At 43.7% G+C, this 15,488-nt stretch overlaps 1 protein-coding gene across 4 annotated transcripts in view; it reads left to right on the top strand.

Moving 5' to 3' along the window:
* The window catches only part of dclre1c (DNA cross-link repair 1C, PSO2 homolog (S. cerevisiae)), a 60,413-nt gene that overhangs the window by 29,907 nt on the left and 15,018 nt on the right, over positions 1-15,488 (top strand). For 2 of the 4 annotated variants that reach the window (XM_060842594.1, XM_060842595.1), the window contains exons 6-10: positions 398-499; positions 6,143-6,215; positions 7,128-7,268; positions 7,638-7,739; positions 7,940-8,076. In XM_060842594.1, coding sequence (XP_060698577.1) covers positions 398-499; positions 6,143-6,215; positions 7,128-7,268; positions 7,638-7,739; positions 7,940-8,076 — 555 coding nt within the window. Of the gene's footprint in view, positions 1-86; positions 117-242; positions 291-397; positions 500-6,142; positions 6,216-7,127; positions 7,269-7,637; positions 7,740-7,939; positions 8,077-15,488 lie in introns of those variants that run through there. The other 2 variants (XM_060842597.1, XM_060842596.1) reach the window with 2 other exon arrangements.

The raw sequence follows: 15,488 nt of genomic DNA on the forward strand, positions 1-15,488 counted from the left end.
ATCCAGGTTGGATTTTGTTCACACTTGTCCCTTTCTGACAACTGCTGCGCAAATGCGTATACCTCAGCATGCGAGTATACCTCAGCATGTATACCTCAGCATGTATACCTCAGCATGTGAGTTGTTCTGTGATTGAATGTTGAACCCATTCTTGCATTTCCAGTTTGGGGAAAAGTCTGACTACAGGTGCCTCCGCATTCCTCCCCAATTGCTCAGTTCAGACCTTAAGAACAAAAGCAGAGATTTTATCAGACAGTTCATCATGTAACTTTTGTCAGGCTTTGTATGGAGTATGTGTAATATTAAATAACAACTTTTTACTTAACCTAATATTTAAAACTTTCTGAACTGTGTTTATTAAACGGCAACATTGAACTAGCAGTCCTCCTCCTTTCAGGTTCCTGTTTGAAGGTGGAGGTGGCACAGTGCTGTATACAGGAGATTTCAGACTGGCCAAGGGAGAAGTTGCTCGTATGGAATTATTGCATTCAGGTGGCAGGTAAAACTGGTTTTAATTGTTGACTAATTGTGTTTTTGCATTGCATCTCATAGCTAGTATGCAGTGTGCCACCTCCCCACTTACTTCCCTCCCAAGGCCCCAAGGGATCCTTCCATATCCGCCACAAATTCACCTGCACCTGCACACATATCATTTACTGCATCCGCTGCACCCGATGTGGCCTCCTCTATATTGGGGAGACAGGCCGCCTACTTGTGGAAAGTTTCAGAGAACACCTCTGAGACACCCGGACCAACCAACCCAACCACCCTGTGGCTCAACACTTCAACTCCCCCTCCCACTCCACCAAGGACATGCAGGTCCTTGGACTCCTCCATCACCAGACCATAGCAACACGACGGCTGGAGGAAGAGTGCCTCATCTTCCGCCTAGGAACCCTCCAACCACAAGGGATGAACCTAGATTTCTCCAGTTTCCTCATTTCCTCTCCCCCCACCTTGTCTCAGTCCCAACCCTCAAACTCAGCATCACCTTCCTAACCTGCAATCTTCTTCCTGACTTCTCCACCCTCATCCCCACCCTGGCTTATCACCCTCACCTTAACCTCCTTCCACCTATCGCATTTCCAACGCCCCTCCCCAAGTCCCTCCTCCCTACTTTTTATCTTAGCCTGCTTGGCACACTCTCCTCAATCCTGAAGAAGGGCTCATGCTCGAAACGTCGACTCTCCTGCTCCTTGGATGCTGCCTGACCTGCTGCGCTTTTCTAGCAACACATTTTTCAGCTCTGCATTGTACCTTTATAAGATATGCTTATGATATACACACTTTTAGCATATGACCTGACGACATCAAGGTTTCTGTCTCCATCTTGTGCTGGGGTCATTTGAAGCATGATATGTCGGTGGAAGTGTGCCATTGTTTGTAAGTGGATAGTTTAGTGTTAGCCCAGACACTGAGGTGCCTGTAATTGTAATATATGTAGATACCTCCAGATTTACAATAAATGTCTATTGAATCTTTCAGTACTACTTGGCCTTGTCCAATTCTTTTGTTCAGGGAGTTAATGTAAATGTTGGCTCATCAGATGCAAATACCCAGCTAGAGGCAAAAACACAAAGCACAACGGCCAATTATTGCCCATGAAATTTCCAGATTTCACCACGTACTGAGTGAGGACAGAAGTAATACCAGGAGACAATGAGTAAAGGTTCACCAGGAGAAGCAGTCTTTAATCTCTTTTGACAAGTCACTTTGGTCAGTGCATGAAATTAACTTTGGAAATTATGTATGGCCATTTGACTAATCTTAAAGGTGGAGTTCATTTGGTGAAAGTTTTGTACAAGTTGTTTATTAGTCATAGTGTCATAGAGACAGGCCCTTCAGCCTAACTTGTCCATGCTAATCCTGTCTCCAAAACTGAACTAGTCCCATTGGCTTCCATTTGGTCTGTCTCTCTCTAAACCTTTCTTATCCAGCTACCTGGCCAAACATCTTTTAAATTAACATCTGTTTGTCATTTTTATAAATGACCTAGATGAGGGCGTAGAAGGATGGGTTAGTAAATTTGTGGATGACACTAAGGTCGATGGAGTTGAGAATAGTGCTGAAGGATGTTGCAGGTTACAAAGGGACATAGGTAAGCTGCAGACCTGGGCTGAAATGGAGGCAAATGCGGAAAGGTGTGAGATGATTCACTTTGGAAGGAACAACGGGAATAAAGAGTAGCTTTTATTCGTGGAGGGATTGAGTTTCTGAACCATGAGGTCATGCTGCAGCTGTAGAAAACTCTGGTGCAGCCGCAGTTGGAGTATTGCATACAGTTCTGGTCACCAGATTATAGGAAGGATGTGGAAGCTTTGAAAAGGGTTTAGAGGAGATTTATCAGGATATTGTCTGGTATGGAGGGAAGGTCAAATGAGGAAAGGCTGAGGGAACTTGAGGCTGCTTTCGGAGGAGAGAAGAAGGTTGAGAGTGACTCAACTGAGACATATAAGATAATCAGAGGGTTAGATAGGGTGGACAGTGAGGGCCTTTTACCTCAGATGGTGATGGCTAGCACGAGGGGACATAGCTTTAAACTGAGGGATGATCGATATAGGACAGATGTCAGAGGTAGTTTCTTTACTCAGAGAATAGTCAGTGCTTGGAATGGACTGCCTGCAACAGTGGTAGACTCGCCAACTTTAAGAACAAATTAATTCCACAGGTCGACACAACATCGAGGGCTGAAGGGCCTGTACTACGCTGTAATGTTCTGTGTTCTCAATGTTGTAATTGTACTCACCTCTAACCACTTCCTCTGGCAGCTTGTTTCATATATGCACCACCCTCTGTCTGGAAACAGTTGCCCATAAGGTCCCTTTAAATCTTTCCTCTGTCACCTTAAACCTGTCTAGTTTCACACTCCCCTACTTAGGGAAATGACCTTGGCCATTCACCTTATCTATGCCCCCCATAATGGGGCTTATGCTCGAAATGTCAAATTCCCTGTTCCTTGGATGCTGCCTAACCTGTTGTGCTTTAACCAGCAACACATTTTCAGCTGTGATCTCCACCATCTGCAGACCTCATTTTTTACCCCCCATAATTTTCTAAACCTTTCTAAGATCATTCCTCAGCCTCCTATGTTTCAGTGAAAAATGTCCCAGCCTATCCAGCCCCTCTTTCTACAGTCTGTTGTACTATAACGTGTGTTTCTTCAACACAAATTGGCTGGAACGCGATTGAAGAATTTTGACCATTATTTGTAGAACACAATCTTTCCTTATCTGCATTGGCAATAAACGTGATTCCAGTTCCTCTGGTTTAAATGGTGCTGCTATTACATGGTTTTCTTATTCTGCATAGAATCCCTACAGTGTGGAAACAGGCTATTTGGCCCAACAAGTCCACACTGACCCTCCAAAGAGTAACCCACCCAGACCCAATTCTTTACGCTATTACTCTACATTTACCCCTGACTAATGCACCTAACCTACACATCCCTGAACACTACGGGCAATTTAGCATGGCCAATTCTCCTAACCTGCCCATCATTGGACTGTGGGAGGAAACCAGAGCACCCGGAGGAAACCCACGCAGACGCAGGGAGAATGTGCAAACCCCACATGAGCAGTCACCTGAGGCTGGAATCGAACCCAGGTCCCTGGCGCTGTGAGACAGCATTGCTAGCCACGAAGCCACCATGCCACCCAGCTGTATCAAAACAGACTGTAACACAAATCCTCCAGTGTTGGTAACATCCTTGTATATCTCTCCAGTTTTTAATAACCTCCTTCCTATAACAGGGTGACCAGAATTATGCGCGGCACTCCAAATGGGGCCATACCAATGTCTTGTTCAGCTGTAATGTGATATTCCAATTCCAGTACTCAGTGCTCTGACTAATGAAGGCAAGAATGCCAAATACCTTCTTCCCCACCCTCTCTACCTGTGACATCATTTTCAAGGATCTATATACTTGCACCCCAGGTCTCTTTGTTCGACAACACTTCCCAGGTCCCTACCATTAACTGTATAAGTCCTGCCCTAGTTTGTTCTACTAAAACAAGTTTATCCAAATTAACCATTTACTACTCCTCAGTCCACTGGCCCAGTTGATCAACATTCCATTGTACTCTTAGATAACCTTCTTCACTGTACCACCAATTTTGGTGCCATCTGCAAACTTACTAACTACGTTTCCTATAATCTTATCCAAATTATTTATATAAAGGCCAACAACAGTAGACCCAGCATCAATCCTTTTGGCACACCCTGGCACAGGCCTCCAGTCTGAACAATAACCTTCTGCCACCACGCTCTGTCTTCTGTCATTAAGCCAAAAATAACTTTTTCTTAAAATGGAAGACCATTTTGCTTGAACACTCAAGTAGTCATGACTTGGAACTTGTCGCCCAATGTACTAACAGCAAAAACAACTGATGATTTTGATAGGAAATTAGATGAACACAAGAAGGGAATAACTTTACAGAATAAAGTGAATTGAGTGGGGGAATGGGGCAAATTGGTTTGTCCTACACAGATGGGCAAACTAACCTCCTTGTGGCATATTGCCTTAAAAGGGCAGGTGTAGCCTGGGTTTTAAAAGTAACACTTCTGACAATGCAGCATTCCCCCAGTAATGCAGAGTCTTGCCACTGACCTGGACAGAAAAAGAAAAAATGTTAGTTATCAGATAAAATTTAGGGTGTCAAATCGGTCCTGTATTTATCATTACATCACCAGAAAGCAGAACTTATTTAAGTTAAAAATCACAGTAGCTTTTGAAGCGCTGCTCCTTCATCAGGTGGGTGTCTGTGCTCTGAAAGCTAGTGTTTCTAAATAAATCTGTTGGACCATAACCTGGTGTTGTGTGATTTTTAACTTTGTACACCCCAGTCCAACACCAGTATCTCCAAATCAGAACTTATTTAAGTGATTGAAAAGTGTGAACAAAGTTTTAAATAAGTTCAAAAGTAAAAATACTTTTGTAAAAACAAACTTAAATCATTCATGCTCAAAAACAATTCGGTTAGTATGTTGTCACACACGTCTGGTGCGCAATCCTCATGGTCGAGTCTGAAATGTTACAGAACTAATTAGTTATTGCGTTAGCGTAGCTGGAAAGGCAGACCCCTGTTGTCTTTAGTCTGTACTGTACCACTGCTCTTATCAAAGCTGTAGAGGATCCAGAGATTTGTATAATCAGGAAGACCAGTCTGGCAAACTTTATGTGGTGTTATCATTCAGTGTTTTGGATACATTCACTCACTGAATCTCAGTAGCACAGCATTGAATTGGTTCAGGAACCATGTGGCCAAGCAAGATGTGTCCATGTCCTCACTTTCCAACATTGATCGTCAGTGTGAGAGAAAGCATCTCAATGCGGCTCCTGTTGCTGAGTCTATTATTACATTCAAACTGTTAAGTTCCTTATTTCAAATAGTTTTGTGTAGTTATAAACTAAACCTGCTGAGGGCGCTACCTAAGTTGTAAATTGAAAGGTTTTGTTTTAAGAGCATGTTTGCAAACTGTTTTTACCAGGATTATTTAACTAACTATCATTGACATCTTAACACTACAGTGGCTGACTACGGTGGCAGAGTAAGGTCATAGCTCTTTTACCAATAAATGTAACTTTTTTATTGAAAGCATCATTCACCCCTTTTCTACACACACTCTTATATTAAAGAAAATGACAATTTGATGAAATTTCTAACCTTAATTATTTTCCTCATTTCCTTTAGCCCACCACTGGTGGCTTTGCATTCTATTCCCCCCACCTCCTGCAATTCTTGACCAATACTGTTCTAGCTCCCACTGTCTTTATTTTTAAAACTTGAATGCATGGCCAAATACTTGGTTACTTTTTCTAAATTATCCTCCCCTTGGCTCACTCTCTGAAGATTTTTAGGAGATTTTCTACATTAAGAAAGCAATATTCACGAGGAGTGAGGATTCTGTCAGTTAGTAAAGGCATGAAGTATCAGCTGCAGAGTTGAATGTGCAGCCACCTGGACTGTGCTGACATTCCTGGTGTACGTTGTTTGTGAAATCAGTTAGTGGTTATGGTTTCCTGTTCAGTCTTTGCCCTCCATGAATGGTACGCTGCCATATGGAGAATACTTTGCATTATGTCTGTCCACATGCAACTTTGTTTTTGTATAATTGAACAGTGTTCCATTTTATTCCATTATAGGATCAAAGACATTCACAGTGTTTACTTGGATACAACATTTTGTGATCCACGATTTTATCAAATCCCAAGCAGGGTAAATATTTCAATCATTTTGACATTTTCACAGATTATACCAATAGTTTCATTTATTTTTGTTTGTATTGCCCTAAATCTAGTGAGTTACATAAGTTTTATAATTTCTTGTAATAGAAATGTAGAATCATGGAATCTTACAGCACCAGCGCAAGGCCGTTCAGCCCATTATGCTGGTGCTAGCAGCAGTCAGAAGAGATGGGTCTTTCCATGGGTTTTTCACAAATATCCGATTTCCCCAACATGCCTCACAGCCAATGCGAGGCATTTTGAAATGTAATTGGTGTATTAATGTAGGAAACGTGACAGCCAATTTGTGCACAGCAAGATCCCACAACAATGCTGTGACAATGACCAAAATGACCTGTTTTTATGAGTTTGGTTGAATGATGAATGTAGTCCCCAGGACACAGCAGGAAACTCCCCAGCTCTCCTTCAAAATAGTTACAGTTGGATTTTTTTACCGTCACCTCAGCAAGGAGTTGGGGGCTTCAATTTACTGAAACTTGGTTCTTGTTAGGCAAGGGAGTTGGGGGTTATTGTATGTAGATGTAGAATGTGGAATTTGAAACACAAACACGTCAACCATGACCTCATTTACAGGCAGAGTTGGCTTGTGGGACTGAACGTTCCAGTTCAGCTCCTTTGTCGTATTGATGACCACACCATTCAGTGCCACTGTTTTCTCAATTAAGCACAATGCTGAAACGATTCCATTTACAGTTCAAAATTGCGGGTTCATTCGGGACATTGTCCTTTTCGGTCTTGGTTTGGGGTGCAACTGCATCCAGGTGGCTGACTAACAGTGTGCAAAATGTCTGCAATGTTGGCGATATGCAATTTATAACTAAGCAATTGGCAAAACGCCAGTCCAGGGGTATTCCATATTTGTTTTGTGCCTCGCTGTTCCCAGGTGGAATGCCTGAATGGGATCCTGGAGTTGGTGAGAAGTTGGATCACACTCAGTCCTTACCACGTCGTGTGGTTAAACTGTAAGGCAGCATACGGATATGAATATCTCTTCACTAACCTCAGTGAAGAATTCTCGGTTCAGGTAGGTGCTGAAAATTTGCTGCTACCTGTTCACACTCAAACATCAGAATTGGAGATCACTCCATTTTAGCGCTTCACTGATGAGAGTAGGTGTTGTACATCTTGGGACAGCATTCACCAAGATTCCTGGTGAATTTCCCACAACTGAATGTTTTTGTTTTTGCCTACAAACTAACCTCTCCCGTCGAACATGATAATAAATCAGAGTGGTAAATCAACCCTTCCTGAGGCAGGTTGCTGAGCGGAGGTGAAGTTTGGGACTGTGCTCATCTGGACCATTCACCTTTTGTGCTGCCAGTTGTCTGAAAAGGCAGCCTATCAGCCTCCTCCATCTAATGTGTTTCTTGTCTGAATCTTTCTGTACCTTCAGGTTCATCTTAACAAGCTGGATATGTTTCATAACATGCCTGAAATTCTACATCATGTCACCACAGACAGATCAACGCAGATTCACGCATGTAGACACCCCAAGGTACGGTTATTTCATCAGCTTTTTAATCGTTAACAGGTTGCAACATACAGATCACTTCCTGATTTGTGAGCAAATTTTGTAACGTACTGTATCATCACTCTGTATTGTTCTAGTTGCTTCAAAACTCTAATCTTAATTGTCATAATCCTTTTAAATGAAATGGTCCCAATTTGTAAATTCCCAATTGATGTCCTCACCAGGATGAGGATTTTATTCGTGGAAACCGACTCCCTTGTGGCATTACAGCAAAAGATGGGACTCCACTTCGCATTATCAGCATTAAACCCTCCACCATGTGGTTCGGTGAAAGGACAAATAAGTCGAGTGTAATTGTAAGGTATGACAGCATCATGTATTACCACATCTGTGTTACCCAAATGTACACCATTGGAAGGAACTTGTGTATGACTTTGATGTATCGAAGACTGGCTGAAGAAAGAAGCACAGGATCTTGCTCTGTGTAGCCTTTAATATTTTAAATACTACATCGTACAATCTAAGCATTCAAGTTTTTCTGCGAAAATTATTCACGTTACTCTCCTGGTCCAACTCTACTTCTCATTTATTATTTTTACCTCTGCATCAGAGGTCAGATCAAACCCCACGTCCAATGAAAGCAACTTTTCATTTGCTTATGGAATGTGGGTGTTTGCTTTTGAGTTTGGCATTTGTTACCTGTCCTTAATTGCCCTGGATGAGGTGGTCGGAGCTGCTGCTTTGAGGTAGCCCCACAATGCCCTTTGGGTTGGGATGTCTGCTCGGCATGGACGGGTTGGACCGAAGGGTCTGTTTCCATGCTGTACATCTCTATGACTCTATGACCCAGCAACACTGAAGGAACAATGATGTATTTTCAAGTCGGAATGGTGAGTGGCTCAGAGGTGAACTTTCAGGGGGTTGTGTTCTCCTGCATTTCCTAACATTGTTTTTCTAGGTGGTAGAGGTTTGGAAGGTGCTGCTGAAGCAGCCTTGGTAAGTTGATGCTGTGCATCTTGTAGTTGGTACACATTACTACAATGTGTCAGTGGTGGAGGGAGGGAATATTTATTGAGTAACATTGAAACATTTCATTGTGGATTGATTAATTTCCTCCCATGTGCACATCATATGGAACTTTATGGAAATGAAATGCAGATGATTCCTGGTTCATAAACTATCATAAGGCTCTCAATATGCCCACCCCATGTAGTTGGCTGATCTGTCAGGTCTGCAATAATCTGCTGTATGGACCAAATAGCCTCTAGTTCAGGCTGCTCTGCTTTGCTGAGCTCTGCCTGGTCATTAACTGAGGCATAATTGACAGCAATGTACTCAGGCAGGGACAAAGAGCTCACCCAGAGTCTCTCCGAGTCCGAGCAGTACCTCTCCCAGCAGAATAGAGGGACATTGGATCTGCACAATTTGTTCCCTTTACCCTCAACAACTGCCACAAAGAAAAACAACTCATTTAGGAGAATTGGAATAACAAATAATCAAACCTAAAATATTCACATTAAAGTAAAAAGCTGCAAATGTAGGAGATCGGAAATAAAACTAGAAAATGCCTGAGAAACTTAACATCAGCACCATCTGTGAAGACAGAAATGGTGTTAATGTTTCAGATTCAATATACCTATTTATTAAAGTGTTTACAGTCTATTTAATGAATCTGAATTCAGCTGATTATTAATGATTTGATATTCAGCTTGTAGTTTGCAGTACTGGATCTTCAGCTCTTCTAATCTCTTATATCCTTTTTGAGTAGTTATGAGGTTCCTTTGCATATATTTTGATCAGACAAGACTGAATTTAATTTCTTAAAGACTATGATGTGGCTTTGGCAGCAATAGAAAGAACTGCTGATTGTTGATGGTTATACAGTGAGATCCAAGAGTGGACATCATAAATTATATAGGTTTATAAAACCATGAGGGACATGCATAGGTTGAATAGACAAGGTCATATTTCCCAGGATAGGTGAGTCCAAAACTAGAGGGCATAGGTATAAGGTGAGAAGGGAAAGATTTAAAAGGGACCTAAATGGCAACTTTTTCACACAGAGGATGGTGGAATGAGCTGCCACAGGAAGTGGTGGAGGCTGGTACAATTACTACATTTAAAAGGCATTTCGGGGGGATCTAAGACGGCGGCGATCGGAGAAGATCACACTGCAGAGCTTCGCATCGCAGCAGGAGCAGGATGGTCCTTTAACCCACCCAACCCAGGTCATCAGGATTTCTTGGGGTGTTGGAAACATTGTGGAGCCCCAAGAAACATTTAAAAATTGACTTACCTGTATTTTCAGCTGTCCAGAAATGCCTAAAAAGGGAGGAGGAGCATCTGAGGCTGGGCCTGCAGCAGCCTCGGAGCAGATTACTCTCCAGGACCTGGTGAACCAGCTCTCAAAATCTCACGAAATGTTGGGGAAACAGATTGAAGAGAAGCTGGCTCCAGTCTCTCTCAGGCTGCAGAAGCAGGAGCAGCAGCTGGGAGACCTGGAGAAGAGGACGGATGAGGTGGAGCACAGGGTCACAGTGGTGGAAGCTGATGCCAGTTCATTCAAGGAAGAGATCCAAGCCCTGAAGACGCAATTTGCGTGACCAAGTGGATGATCTTGAAAACAGGGGCAGGAGAAAAAACATTCGGATCATCGGTCTGCCTGAGGGTAAGGAAGGTGAGCGGCCTGCGGAATCTGTTGAAGATTGGCTTCCGAAATTCCTTGACTTGGAGACTGGCATGAGAGGGTTGAAGATAGAGGGGGCTCACTGGGTCGTAGCACAGAGGTCGAGTCTGGGTCAACGCCCTCGTCCTTTCCTGGTGCGGTTCCATCATTACCGGGATAAGGAGAGAGTCATGGAGGCTTCCAGACTCCAGGAGAAGGATCCAAAGGCCCTAATTTACGAGGGGTCTAAGATCATGTTTTTTCAGGACTTTTCAGCGGTGGTGATCCAGAAACAAAAATCATATGATGGTGTCAAGAGAAGATTGAAGGAGCTTGGGATTCAGTACTCCCTGAGATACCCAGCAGTGCTTTGGATCACCTTAGATGGATCCATGCAACTCTTTGACACATCAGAGAAGGCAAGAGACTTTGTGGACAAACTAACCTAAGTTAACCAATTGTAGTATATTGCTTGGGTATGCGTTTATCAGGGAGGAGAAAGTAAGGACTGCAGATGCTGGAGATCAGAGCTGAAAATGTGTTGTTGGAAAAGCGCAGCAGGTCAGGCAGCATCCAAGGAGCAGGAGAATCAACGTTTCAGGCATGAGCCCTTCTTCAGGAATGAGGAGAGTGTGTCCAGCAGGCTAAGATAAAAGGTAGGGAGGAGGGACTTGGGGTGGGGCGTTGGAAATGCGATAGGTGGAAGGAGGTCAAGGTGAGGGTGTTAGGCCGGAGTGGGGTGGGGGCGGAGAGGTCAGGAAGAAGATTGCAGGTTAGGAAGGCGGTGCTGTGTTCGAGGGATTTGACTGAGACAAGGTGGGGGGAGGGGAAATGAGGAAACTGGAGAAATCTGGGTTCATCCCTTGTGGTTGGAGGGTTCCTAGGCAGAAGATAAGGCGCTCTTCCTCCAGCCGTTGTATTGCTATGGTCTGGCGATGGAGGAGTCCAAGGACCTGCATGTCCTTGGTGGAGTGGGAGGGGGAGTTGAAGTGTTGAGCCACGGGGTGGTTGGGTTGGTTGGGTTGGTTGGTCCGGGTGTCCCAGAGATGTTCTCTGAAACTTTCCGCAAGTAGGCGGCCTGTCTCCCCAATATAGAGGAGGCCACATCGGGTGCAGCGGATGCAGTAAATGATGTGTGTGGAGGTGCAGGTGAATTTGTGGCGGATATGGAAGGATCCCTTGGGGCCTTGGAGGGAAGTAAGGGGGGGAGGTGTGGGCACAAGTTTTGCATTTCTTGCGGTTGCAGCGGAAGGTGCCGGGAGTGGAGGTTGGGTTGGTGGGGGGGGTGTGGACCTGACGAGGGAGTCACGGAGGGAGTGGTCTTTCCAGAACGCTGATAGGGGAGGGAAATATATCCCTGGTGGTGGGGTCCGTTTGGAGGTGGCGGAAATGACGACGGATGATATGATGTATATGGAGGTTGGTGGGGTGGTAGGTGAGAACCAGTGGGGTTCTGTACTGGTGGTGATTGGAGGGGCGGGGCTCAAGGGCAGAGGAGCGGAAAGTGGAGGAGATGCGGTGAAGGGCATCGTCGATCACGTCTGGGGGGAAATTGCGGTCTTTGAAGAAGTTTATCATTCTGTAAAAGAAATGGAGGAAATCCGGTTGGAGCTTTGTTTCTCCCCTTTCTTTTCCTCTATTGATAATAATTTGGTTCAAACTACGTCCGGCGGTGTTTAAGATGTACATTTTAAATTTCTAAGTTAGGACATACCAAAGGATGGGTAGGGTATTTATTCCTCCTTTTTTTTATAAAAGAATTTTTAAAATTCATATTGATATTCTATGGGGTGTTTATTCTTTTTAGCTTGTGCTTGCGATGCGGCTCTAGCTGGGAGAAGTGAGGGTGGTTGAGATGGTTAGATGCCTATTTATGGGCAGTTTGGGACAGGTAGTTGCCCCCTCCGGGCAGGGGGTGGGTTCCCCTACTCAGCACTATTGGCCCTTTTATATGTTGGTTTTGTTGTTTTTTATTTTTAATAATTTTGTATGTTTTGTTAAATATAGTGGTTTTAGTTTATGTAGTTTTTATATTTGGTGGACCATGTAACACTAAGGCTCAGCAATTTGTGGTTCGAGTTCCTTCTCTCTGGAATTTAAATGTAATTGCAGAAGATTATGGCTAATGATTTGATTAAATGGTGTACCTGGAATATCAAGGGAAGTCACTCACTAATTAAGAGGAAGAAGATACTCTTGAGTCTTAGAAAGGAGAAGGTGGATATTGCTTTGTTACAGGAGATACATTTGGATGACAAGGAGCATCTGAAATTGCAGCAGAATGGCTTTGACCGAGTTTATTTTTCATCATTTAATACCAGAAGTAGGGGGATGGCTATATTGGTAAGGAAAAATCTCTCATTTAAATTGTTGGAATGTATTAAAGACACATACGGGAGATTTGTAATTCTTAAAGCCTTGATAAATGGGGAAGAATATGGCATTTTAAATGTTTATTGTCTCCCAGCTCATCCTCTTAAATTGTTGGTAGATGCTTTTTCTAAATTGATAAGTCTCAAGTCTCGGCACATCATTATAGGGGGTGATTTTAACTGCCTCATGGACCCCACAGTAGACAGGTTGCCTAAAGGTCCCTCGATACCCTCTGCACAAAGTAAACAGTTATTGTGTTTGTGTGGGGAATTAGGATTGGTGGACGTCTGGAGGTGTCTCCACCCTACAGGTAGGGATTTCACGTTTCTCTCCAATCCGCACAGATGTCACACGAGGATTGATTTTTTTCTGACCCCTGCGGTAACCCTGGATCTGGTGGCATCCTGTACGATTGGTAATATTGCCATCTCTGATCATGCTCCAGTCTACCTCATGGTTTAAAATTAAGGATATTACAGTGGATTCAAGGTACTGGCGAATGGACCCCTTTATTCTCATGGACAGCAAGTTTGTGGAGTATTTCTCTAGGGAATTTCGGGCATTCCTAGACATCAACATAGGCTCAGTTGATAGCTCATCTGTTCTCTGGGAAACTGCCAAAGCTTATGCCAGAGGGTTAGTTATTTCATATTCCACAAGTAGGAAGCGGCAGAAGGGTGAGCAGCAACGTCTCCTTGAAGCACGGTTGAAGGCAGCTGAGAAGGCCTATTTTGACAGACCCTCGTTGGTCAAACTACAGAGGATTACGGCACTGCGGTCTGCACTAAATTCCGTGCTCACGCAGACGGCAAAGAAGGAGCTGGCTTTTGCAAAGCAAAGGCTATACGAGCATGGTGACAAGCCAGGCAAATACTTAGCATACCTTGCCAGAAAGAGAAGTGCCCCACAAACCATTACAGCGATTAGGGAAGGGTCTGGGAACCTAACATGTGATTCTAAAAAGATTAATGTGGCGTTCCAGAGATTCTACTCTAAGTTATATCAGTCTGAGAATTGTGAGGAGGGGCAGGCCAAAATGGAATCCTTTTTTAGAGATGTAAAGCACCCGAGTGTGACTCCCGAATATCAGTCCTTTCTCAAAGACCCATTATTAAAGAGGATCAGACGGGCTTCATAAAGGGTCGCAGATCCTCCAATAACGTTAGGAGGCTGCTTAACGTAATTCAAGCATGCCAACAGCAGCCAATACAGGGATTGGTGATTTCTTTAGATGCAGAGAGGCATTTGACCGAGTTGAGTGGCCATACCTTTTCTATACTCTTGACCGGTTTGGTCTGGGCAAAGTTTTCATAAGATGGGTAAAGGTTCTCCACAGTGTACCTCTCGCTGCGATCAAGCAATTTTAATATTTTTAGGGGCAGCCGGCAGGGCTGTCCCCTTTCACCAGTACTTTGGTGATTGAACCGTTGGCAGAGGCCATTCGTGGGGATCACAATATATCAGCTCCAGAAGTGGGGTCAAAATAACATAAGATCTCGCTGTATGCAGACGATGTTCTAATTTTCTTGACAAATCCAGCAGTCTCAGTGCCTTGCCTGATACAATGCATTCACGCGTTTGGCGCTTTTTCATGGTATAAGATTAATTTTGCTAAATCAGAGGCTATGCCAGTGGTTGGATTACGAAAGAGTTGGCTCTTGAGAGTGACTATAGATTCCCATTTAGGTGGTCATGGGGGTTTGTGTATTTGGGCATATTCATTACTCCAGTTCTGGATTGGCTGTTCAAAGCCAATTTTACTCAATTATTTGAAAAAATTAAACAAGATCTCCAAAGATGGGAGGCACTTCCAGTCTCATGGTTGGGTCGGATAGCGCTTAAGATGAATATTCTCCCTCGTTTGCTATACCCTATACAGATGCTCCCCCTGATTTTCAATAAACAAACACTCAGGAGACTGAACAGTTGGTTCAGCTCCTTTATCTGGCACCATAAACGGCCCCTCATTAAATTAGCCAAACTGCAGTTGCTTCACAGACTGGGGGGAGTAGACCTTCCGGACATTAAAAATTACCAATAAAGCTTTTGACCTACGTAAGTGATTGGGTTTGTGGGGACCCCCTTTCAATATGGCGAGATATCGAAGCCTCCCAGGCAAGGTGCCCCCTTACCAGTTTGCTGTTTTTGGACAGTTAGGGAATATTGCCATAACCCAATAATCATCAATACTGTTAAAGCATGGAGGGCAATTCAGCAGAGGGACGGTAATATTGGCAAAACATCTTTGTTTACAGGGCTCATGCCCGAAACGTCGATTCTCCTGCTCCTTGGATGCTACCTGACCTGCTGCGCTTTTCCAGCAACACATTTCACCTTTAGTGGGTATGCCGAGTTTTCAACCAGGTATGATAGATTCAGGGTTTAAACGTTGGGCAGCTAGGGGTATATCTTGCATGGGTGATTTATTTGAGGGAGATGTAATGATCAGTTAGTAGGGGCATATCTTGCTGGGTTGGATATCAGAAAACCCCCCAGGCCTGTTGGGTTGGCGGAAGATTGTTATGGAGCATATTCCCCTGGATTTTCTCACAAATATGGTACACCACAAAACTGAGAATTTTTACAAGACATGGCAACCCTTTTTGAAATACCTGGACACAGATTTATCTGCCACACTAACAAGGGCTTTTATATAGCCGTAACGATTGTGTTTCATGAGTCCAATATCCAGGGAGAAGGAACTGTGAATGTATGAGTGTATTATTTGGCTAGGC

This window comes from Hemiscyllium ocellatum, chromosome 23 (assembly GCF_020745735.1).
Source record: "Hemiscyllium ocellatum isolate sHemOce1 chromosome 23, sHemOce1.pat.X.cur, whole genome shotgun sequence".
Lineage (NCBI taxonomy): Eukaryota > Metazoa > Chordata > Chondrichthyes > Orectolobiformes > Hemiscylliidae > Hemiscyllium > Hemiscyllium ocellatum.